At 45.5% G+C, this 10,220-nt stretch overlaps 2 protein-coding genes across 2 annotated transcripts in view; one reads left to right on the forward strand and one right to left on the reverse strand.

Annotated features, from left to right (window-relative positions):
• The window catches only part of ARHGAP17 (Rho GTPase activating protein 17), a gene marked incomplete at its 5' end in the record, with an annotated part of 24,136 nt that extends 18,420 nt beyond the window's left edge, over positions 1–5,716 (forward strand). Inside the window, 2 exons of the mRNA XM_008940490.1 lie at positions 10–335; positions 5,592–5,716. Coding sequence (XP_008938738.1) covers positions 10–335; positions 5,592–5,716 — 451 coding nt within the window. The remainder of the gene's footprint in view (positions 1–9; positions 336–5,591) is intronic.
• Positions 5,717–6,693: 977 nt separating this feature from the next.
• Positions 6,694–9,250, reverse strand: LOC103773136 (chromosome unknown open reading frame, human C7orf62; the record flags this gene model as incomplete). The annotated part of the gene is made up of 5 exons (XM_008940491.1): positions 6,694–6,731; positions 7,150–7,309; positions 7,689–7,887; positions 8,705–8,769; positions 9,147–9,250. Coding segments are annotated over 5 exons (566 nt in total), but the record flags the coding sequence as incomplete, so codon positions are not given.
• Positions 9,251–10,220: the final 970 nt, after the last annotated feature.

Consider the following 10,220-nt stretch of genomic DNA (forward strand, 5'->3'; position numbering starts at 1 on the left):
CAAGTCCAGCAGCCAGACCTCTCCTCCCGCTGCGGTGGGCAGCGAGCACGGACCCGAGCAGCCCTGTGACACTCCTCCTCAGACCCCCACGCCCCCTGACACCCCCCCTCTGGGAAAGCACAGTGCCGGCTCCCCCTCGGCACAGCCCCAGCCGCCTGCTCCAGAGAGCTCCCAGTCCCCCTCCCCGCCTCAGACTGGGACGCTGCCCAGGCCCCGGCCGGTACCAAAGCCCAGGAACAGACCCAGTGTCCCCCCACCACCACACCCCCCCTCCCAGCTGCCTGGGGACGGGCTCCTCGCGAATCCCACGCCAACGGCTTCCAAAATAGTCACAGGTGAGTGGGTTCTTTGTGTGGTGTCTCCTTGGGGGAGCAGAAAGGAAGAAAATGATGCCTGTAGCTGTGAATTAATTTGGATGGAGCGGGGACTGAGAAGCACAAACAGTTAAAATACCAAATTACTCATTTCTGAGTTAAAACGTCCACGGATGTGTTCTGTGCATGAGGATTTGGGGCACTTCCCCAGTGAAGGTTTTTATTCCTGAGGCAGAAATATTTGAGGGAAAGTGTAGAGCTTGCTTATTTTTTTTCCTGCTTTGGAAGCAAAACACTATGATAGCAACCAGCTCTCCAGGGTTTTCTCTGGGCTCAGCATCACAGCACTCTGTTGTGCTTATAGATCTGTTGCCAAAAAAGCAAATATTTGGAGGAGGGAGAAAGAAGTGGGCAAGGGTAGGGTGTCAGCACACACAGAAGATAAGAAAATGACAGAAGTGGCCTCTGACAGATGTTCTGATGGATGAGATCCTACAACAGTGAACGTTTTACCTTGTGAGAACAAAGACTTCTGATGTGCTTTTAAGCTGGACATCCAGAAGCTGAAGAATCACTTACACTGAACTGTGCAGCTTAGGTCAATTTTGAGATAGATCTTCCTATTTTAAATACAGGCTTCTTTTTCTCTTTTGAGATATCATGAAGTAAAGAGAAACTTTGTCTTCTCACAGGAACTAGATGGAGCTTGTAGCCACTAGTTTGGTAGGGATAATGTTAATTTAAATCTTGAGGAGAAAAAAATAAAACCCTTAACTGCTGATTACAGTGAAAACTAGCAGATCTTGAAATGTTCTCCTGCTGAGTTTGCTTATTTTAGGAAATTCTGAAGGAAGAGGTATTGAATATAGGAGAGGAGTGCTTTTAAATCTACTTGTATTTAATAATGGTGAAAACTTTCCAATGACCCTGCAGCTTCTCTAGAGTAAGAGTAATGTACTGGAATGCCAAGTGTAAATTCTAACAGCTCTACCCCATGGTGCCTTCACAGGTGGGGATGGTTACTGCGAATGAGGTTTGTACTTACCAGAACTATGCCCTGGAAGCTCCAGTGCTCCTGCACAGCAATATTTTATTTGTAGCTTTATTTTGTATATGTGCTTTGGAATATGTGCTCCCTGTCAGCCCTGTGTTATCTCATTACTACACATCATCCTGTTGATAAGAAGTTTTAAGACCTATGCTGCTTATTTTTAATAGACCTGTGAACATTAAGTTATTCCTTAAAACAATTTTTTTATATCTCTCTAATGAAGCAAGTAACACTTTACATGAAGTCACAAGCACTATCAATCCAAAAGCCAAGTGTGAAGCTCAGGTTTTTCCTTACAATTCATGGGATTATGGTTGCATTTTAATGTAGATTTTTAGATTTTTAGTTATTTTTAACTATGTGGAATCTATTTGGCAAGACACACGTTCCTGTGACTGATCCCCTTTGCAGCAAGGCTCCCAGCAGCATATTTGTGTTTGCACTGTCAGCTCCAGCGCTGCCCTGCCCAGCTGCAGCTGCCAGCCCCCCCTGGGTGCTCCCAGAGCTCCCACAGGGGGCTGGAGGTGCTGCCTGGTACTGCGAAGCTGCATCACAGGCTGAAAGAGCTGAGGCTGCGTTGCCAAATTATCTCAGGATTTGAGTGCTTACAGGAAAGACACTGAAATGGGTATTGGCTTGAGATGCCAAGCTAAGGGAGGTTGGGGTTTGTTCTGGTTTTGTTGTTTTGGTTTTGTGGGTTTTTTTGGTTTGTTTTTTTTTTGGAGAAACTAGCAGTAAATGAGCTGCTTAAGCAACTAAAAAGTAGCTTTGCTTTTTAAAATAACAAGCTTTTCCTGATTATACTTTGGTTTTTGGTTTTGTTTTTTTTTCCTGTCAATATCTTTAAAATAGAAGGGCAGTCTGTGCCCTAACTGAATTCAGAACTATGGCTGGGGTCTGCATATTGACAGCACTTACTTAAGAATAGGAACTGTGCTGCTGAGTCAAGCTTCAAGGAAAGATTTCACATGCATTTCTAAGTCATGTTTCGTAGGCTGGCTTAATTCCAGAGTTGTTCTGGTTGTGAGAAGGTGCTTTGTTGATGGCAGAGAAGCAGGGTTTGGAGCACCCCAGTGTACCTGGGGAAGGAGCTGCCTCCTAAAGCATGCCCAGCTGCTGTGCAGGGGCTGTTCCCTGGGGAGGTGGTTCCAGGAGGGATTGGGATGGGCTGGGGATTACAGGACAGGGCTGACTCCTGTTCAGCCAGTTACAGGCAGAACAGAGGGACACAACACTCCTGTAGGCTGGGTGAATATAGAAAAAAAATGCTCAAATGAAATAGGAGAGACTTAATATCATTTCTGCCAAGTGTAAACTGTACCAAATGCACCATGGAAGTTGTGTACAGTAAACAGCAGTATGAAATCTGCCAGGCAGGAAAACCAGTAGAGGAGAGCTGCTCATGGAGGATTTCCTGGCAAAGCTGATGAAGTCACCTAGCAAACCTTGTATTTTTGCAAAAAAAACCTCCACCCAGAACAGCTGAAGTGATACTGGGGCTTACCCACAGCAGTACACTCAGTACAGGATCATCCACCTTTTCCAGATCAGTCTTTTTTTAAAGGATTAATACTTGTTCTGAATTAACACCATGGCATTTTACCTGAGGGGATCTGCTCTAACACTTACATGTGCACACACAAGCACTTATTGTAGGCTGGCTTATCTAATTCACAGCCTGAAGCAGCTGGGTTTAATTCTAGCAGATTGTGGAGTGAGGGGAGATGGATGGGAATAATGGGAGCCAAAACTAAGTTGCCAGCAAACTTCATAATAATCAGAACAAGAATTCTGACTAACTGTCAGGGTACTGCTGAATTCCTTTGTCCATGTGCTGGACTTTAGTAATGCCTCAAATTCTGTTTATGGTATTAAAGTAATAAGCCCTAGAAAAAGAATATTCTAATCAAAAATTTTATTAAATAATCTAGATGTTTGACCTGCATTCAGTAGGAACTGTATTGGAAAGTTGAATGGTAAGGAAAAGGCTCATGATTGGCCAAAAATGTCACTAATTCATAATCATGTGTGTGCTAATGGCCACTACTAACCTGTCACAGTAACACTGCTGCTTGCCTTCTCCTCAGCATGGCATGCAGAGGGAATGGCTCTCGGATGCTCCTGCTCACATTAACCTACTAAAAGTATTGGAGACTAGAACGTGTAAAGTTGTTTGTGTCCTGCCTGGCTAGTTTCACACCACACTGTTCCCACGTGGATTTCCAGACAGGACTTTCTGAAGGTGTTTTATACAGAGGGTCATTCTGTATTCAATGTAGCTGTGCCATCGTTTGTCACAAAAGCTCCTTTCCTGTGTCACCTCACATTTCCAGTTACCTCCTTTCCCAGTTCATCCTTCAACATGGTAGGGAGAACTGTGCCTGCATTTCAAGTTGAGTTACACCTTTTGAACCGTGCTCTAAACAGAATTTGGAAGGTAGCAGTAGGTGCTGTTAGATCTTGGGGAGAACTCAGTGCCCCTGCTATGAGGTTCTGTGCTCCTCTCTTCAAGGTCAAGCTCAGCGTGGAATGTTTTGAGGAAGAGAAAAATGCAAGAATTGCCAAGTTGCAATTGCAGTTTGTTCTTTTGTTTAATGTTGCTTCTCTTAACAGCAGTAAAAATTACAAAAAAAAATCTAAAGCTGAAATCAACTGACATTAAAAGTACTTAAATTGTCATGCCTTGAAAAAACTGCAGTTGCACGGTGTAGAGGGGATAGAGGAGAGCTGCTGGTGTTAGGAGACTTGGTTTCACAGATTGGGAATTTTCTTTAAGCACTTGAAAGTGAAGCTAAGTGGAAAGGTTTGGGTTCAAAGTACCCCCAGTAGTTGTTTCTTCACTGTTACCAAAGGTCTGTGAGCAGTGGTGGGCTCATAGGTGCCACAAGGCACTGGGTATAGCCCAGTAACCAGGACACAGGCTTCCAAAATGACAGTGAGGGCTGGGGAGAGAAATCCATCTAAAAGGTGCCCCCAGTGATGGTGTCTGACAGGTCACAGCAGTGCTGGTGGTTTGTTCTCTGCCTTCTGGCTGATCTCCTTCACCACCAGAATGCAGAATATTACCCCTCAGCAGAATATGGCACTCCCCAAGACTGACAGAGGCTGGGGAGAAAACCAATAGTTCATATCTCACAAGAGAACATTAATCCTGGAATCTTGTTTTTAGGAAACTGATGCCAACACTTCACTGCTTAACCAGTGTCAGGCTGTAGTATGATGGAGTTCCAGCTCCTGGGAACAGTAGCTCTGAGCACAGAGTGACTCTGTGCTGCTCAGGCTTCTGTTCTGGGGCAGCTTTGGCCTCTTGCACGTCATTTAGCTCAGAAACTTCCAACTTCAACATTTATAAAGGAAATTCTGGGCTGAATTTGAGACTTAATGGTTGAGATAGGAGTCAAAGTCTTTATAGGATGCGTGCCTATGCCACCTGAAAGCCAAGGCAGGTATTTGGATTCTTTATTGATTTCAGTGATCTAAATGATCTTCTATTTGGATTGCAGCAAGTGATGTTGTGGCATGTTATAAATTAGCTTTCCAAAATACTGACTATTTTGAGTTTTGTGTTTTGTTTTGTTTTGTTTTTTTAACTTCAGCAGATATTTCTGGTCTTCTAACTACCAGGGCAGTCAGTCACCAGAAATGCAACATTCTGAGGTCCTTCCTGGACACGTTGGCTTGAAATAAAATTCTCTTCCTTGCAGAAGAGGCAAAGAACATGATGTGTTTACACACAAGAAAAGGGTTCAATCTGCATTTGGTTTAAATAATTTCTTCCCCTTTTTGGAACAGTGCCTCCTTTTTACATCATCCATGTTCTTATTGCTTCTAGAAGTCATAGGTGGGAGTCACCTGGCTGGTGCTTTAGGTGCCACGTTTTTTTGCTGAGGGACCATTCTGTTAAGTGGAAGCCTGGAGTGTCACGTGTCACTCCCAGGGGCACTGGGGAGTGTGACACTGAGCCGTGCTTGCTGTCTTTCATGCTTCAGAAAGAGATGTTTTTCTTTTCTGCTGTGAAGGCTAAAAAGGGTAGGCAGGAGAAGCAGCTCGTCAGCTTTGTAGCGTGGCTTGGCCCGGCCGTGTCCCCGTGTGCGTGCACAGGGGGGCCAGCCCCGTTTGAAAAGCTCCCCTTCATCTTCCCTCTTCCTCCTCTCCCTAAGGAGCCGCCCCAGCAGCACACCCGTGGCCCTGCCCCTGCTGACCTTGCCGTTCCCTTCTTTGTGCAGACTCCAGTCCCAGTGTTCCAGAACCATCTCCAAACCCTTCCTCAGAGCCTCTGCCGGCGAGCAAAGAGCTGCACAACCACGTCTCGCTGGAGGTGGACGCCGACACGGAGAGCACTGCTCTGTAGAGGAGACTCCCCGGGCTTCACGGGCTCCTTCCCTGGGGGGAGAACCGCCGGAGCTGACAGGGAGAAGCTTCTTTTGACGAGATGTGGCTGTGACTTGTGCCTCGTGGGGAGAGTCACGGAGCCATCCGGAAGAAGTTTAATGATCTGTGTCTCAGCAACGGTTTTCAGACCCTTGGATGGAAGGAATTAATTACTGCAGCCACGTGCATAGGAAGCATAATTGTTGCTAATACGGATGGTATTAGCAGAAATTCCAAAAGAAAAGAGTAAGAAGCAGAACATTAGTTATTTAAAGTGCATGTATTATGGAAATAATCTTTTTAATGTCACGGTTAGACTTTTATTTCTAGTTCTTAGGCAATACAAGGAGATGCCTTGCGAGAGACATTCCCTCACTGATTTGCTGCAGATTCTTTTTAAAACATGAACCAAAAAAAGCCAGAGTGCTGGCGGTGACTGCTGGTTATCAGTCGCCCTGTCAAAACTGTGGATGTATCTAGTGCCTTGAAGGACTGTCAGACCATAGAAGGAAACTTACTGTATCTTTAATCATTTCATCGCTACTTAATGATCAGTACCTAATACTTATTTCCTAGTTATTTGTATTAACTAAGCCTGCTTTTGTTTATGTGAAACTTGCAACTGTTTCAGGATGAAACTGTGGAAGTGGGGTTTTTTTTTGTGCTTTCCTCAAACGGTTGAATTTTGAAAGAACTCTGAAACAGCTGTTTGGATTCGTCAGTGGGGTGAACATTTATAAAAATTAAAGATTGTCTTTTGTCAACTTAAGGCATCTTTATTCAAGTTTGTGGGTAACGTTTGCTGCCAGTGGGCACCGAGGGTCCCACAGCTGCTCCTGGGTCGTCTCTCAGGGGCTGGAGCAGAAGTGCTCTGGGGCTGAACCTGTGTCTGTGCTTCAGTGTGTAGATTCCTGTTAAATGAGTCCAGCTGCAGAGGACCACTGGATACAGGCGGCGTCATGCAGAGAAGTGAGAGGGAACAGGCCACACCGTGTCTGCAAATGAGAGAGGGAGGAGACAGTTCAGGTAACTCCTTAATCAGCTGAATTAACTTAACCTGTAAATTCCTTAATGCTCCATAATACATTTTGTTGAAGTTATTAAACTAGACCTGAGGTTTAACTACAGAATAAAGCTGGATTTCATAAAGGCCTTGACAAAACACATTGTGTATATTTTAGTTATCTTCTCGATGCCCCAGTTTGAAGTCCCAGTGGCTGCCCAGTTGCTCCTCATTCAGACATCTCTGAACAGGGGACACTGAACCCTGTCAGTGGGTGCACTGCTGCCTTCCTCTGTCACTGCTCCAGCACTGCAACAAACTCCTGGAGCTGCAAATTCAGTGGTAGGAGCCACAAATTCCAGTTCTGTGACTAAATCTGATGCTTATCTCCCAAACTGTACGCAGCGTACCTGAATCCAAGGTGGTCTGTGAAGGACTTAAATACATTCTCAGAAAATCTTCTGGACTTGCACATTCTTCAGCATTATACAAATAATTAATCATCTCTGCTGGGATCAGCAGCTCGGGTGCCAGTGTGTGCACAGTCTCACTCGCATCCTCATTGTTGTCCTTGGTGAAAAACAGCACGTGTCAGTGTGGTTACAACCAGGGCACAGGGCTGTGATGGAGTTAAACCTGAGGAAATTTACCCCAAACCTCCCATTTATCAAACACCTCTGCTCCCAGAGTGTCAGTGACTTTCACCTGCCTTTAAATTGTGTTGGTGCAACTGATGAGTTATCAAATGGCTGCACAAAATAACCCTGCAGAGCTCCAGGAAGAAACTTGTTATAAAATAATGAGGTTTTTTATTAATGCTTTAACACTGCTGCTAAAAATCCACTCAGGTATGTATGTTTGTAAATGCTGCCTGAAAGACAAGTGTGGCTGCTGGCTGGCGTGGTCTGGGGGGTGAACTATGTAAATTTCTTGGTTACTTGAAGTTTACCTCAAAATTTTGAATGCTGGCTGCCACTTTGAGCAGGAGGGCAAGGCACTGAGCGACCACCTCTGCCGTAGGCTGTGACTGCGTCGAGTCTCCTGGAGCTGCCACCGGGGATGTTGCTGTGACCACGTGCCAGTCTGGGAACAGTCTGGTGGGGATGTTGTGTGCCACCACTAAAACTTTAATTTCCTGGAGTAAAGCACTGCGTGAAAAGAGTGAATTCCATCCTAGAGTACAGCAAGGAGCTCTTAGCAGAGGGTCAGGTTTCGTAAGCTACCACAGTGAGCTGTGTTAGAGGGTTGTATGGACACAGCACAGTGACCTCTCCTGCCCCAGCCAGTGGGACCTTTTCTGATCATGCTCCAAGGCACTGTGCAGGGGTCCTGGGCAGGTATGAGGGTGAGAAGTGAGCAAAAGAGCAGCAGGCATTTGATAAGAAAATGCAGGAGTGTGATGGTGGCTTGCTCTGAGGGGAATTCCATTCACAGTGAAGAAAATGATGCAGCTTTTGTGAATCTGGATTCCCATGAGTTAATACAGAGCCTTAGAGAAACACTCAGGTTAAGCTCAAGACAGTAACTGGCTGAACTCCATGGGACTGGTGTTGAAATAGCAAGAATCAGGCTGGAAGGCAGTGACTAATGTTTGAAAGATAATTTCTGGCATTCCAGTACATCTGAAAACATTTACAAAGCAGGGTTCACAAATCACACAGTGAATTCCTAAGGAAGGAATTTTCTTGTTTTCTGAGACCCATCAAGGCTGTTGACAGTGGAAGTTGGTGTCTTGAGGATGGACTCCAGTGCAGAGGGCTGGGCAGGAGCCTGCTGGCAGCTGCTGCCTGCCTCCAGAAAAGGTGGCTCAGGAACAGGACAGCCTCAGCTCCCCTGTGGGCAGCAGGTACTCAACGAGAGAATAAAAGCTTGACAGAATCGTAGCTAATGTTCACTTCAACCTTAAGGGAGCATTCTACCACTCCTGTTAAAATTGTTCCATCTAAGGTCGTATCAAACACTTACCTATAACCTTGATTTTGGAGAGATGCTAAATCTTGGATGATGTGATGGATTGTGCTACTGCAAGACTGCAGAGGAAAGGGCAAAGTTTTCAGAGAGCTGCATGTTACAAACCAATTTGTGAATATAGAAATAAATCATTGGCTGCTCTACATGGGCTTTCCCTTGAGTCACAGGCATGAGGACAATGTGTGTTGTTCCTGTTACATCTGACAGAACACGTCCAGTTCCATCAGAATAATGTTCTGGGGTGGTGGTCTGAAGCATGGGGTGGAGTCAGTCCTAGAGGTAAGCTCCTGAACCCACCACACCATTATTTAGGACTTTAAGCCTATGGATGGACTAAGAGATGGCTTTACATATGTAGCTAGCTGGATGTTGGAAGTCAGTTTTGTATAAAGATGAATCAGGGTTACTTGATCCCCTAGGAATGTATGTCACTTACCTCTACTACATGAATAATAGAGCTGGAATAGAGAAGTAGCAGACCTGAGACTGGTTCTCCTGTGTGGTCTTCTATGGCATTTTCAATCACTCCTCTGTGATAACCTTGTTCCAAAACAAAAACTGGCAGTTTGACAAATGGTTTATACTGACAGTTCCAGCTAGTGACAGTGCTGTGAGGTCTGCTCTGTGCACTGCTCCCCACTGCAGCAGATTCACAGATCATGCTTTTATTATTCAGAAGAAACAGGAGAGTGTTGCTACCATGGGAATCTTCTTGACATATGCACCAATATCATTTGTTAGCTCCTAAAACTGCACGAAACCCTGCAATATTTCAGTAGCTGAAGCCTAAAATTCCCATTATCAGTTGTTTAATCTAAAGATGTGTGTCACTGTTTACACACTGCTGTTGCTGTAGAGGGATCACCTGAAGGCTTCAGCTGTAGAGCACTTGGAAGTCTTTGAATGTGCAGCTGAATCCTTGCCTCTGCTTGACATTGCCACTGGCTGACACAAGGGTTGAAAGAAAATGAAATTGCCTTAGTGTATCTTGTTCATCAGCCATAGCCTTTGGAAGAGATTTTGGACAGAGGTTGGTGAGCCCCTGGCCCAGGCTGCCCAGAGAGGTGGTCGCTGCCCCATCCCTGGAACCATCCCAGGTGAGGTTGGCCGGGGCTCTGAGCACCCTGCTCTAGCTGCAGATGTCCCTGCTCCCTGCAGGGTTGGACTGGATGACCTGTTATACGTTAGTTGCAGGAGAAAGTCATAGATGATGTTGGCAGCAAAAGCTGTCACAGACTTCAAAATAAAGTGTCTCTCTCACTCAGGGGCTCTAGGGGGGGAGGATTCCCAAGTGACAATTCTCTTTGAGAAAACACTCTTTTGTTAAACCATATATTCTATAGGCTACTAGAGGGCTTGTCTGCACCCCTGGATCCGTACCACCCGTTACGTTACTCCGTGCACAGGCAGCACCAGGAGCTCTGTAGGTGTGATTGGCTCCAACCGTGCAATGTTTAACGTATGGCATTATTAAATGCAATCTACGGCAGATGAGCGAGTGTGGAAGGCG

This window comes from Merops nubicus, unplaced genomic scaffold, assembly GCF_000691845.1.
Source record: "Merops nubicus isolate BGI_N331 unplaced genomic scaffold, ASM69184v1 scaffold14665, whole genome shotgun sequence".
Lineage (NCBI taxonomy): Eukaryota > Metazoa > Chordata > Aves > Coraciiformes > Meropidae > Merops > Merops nubicus.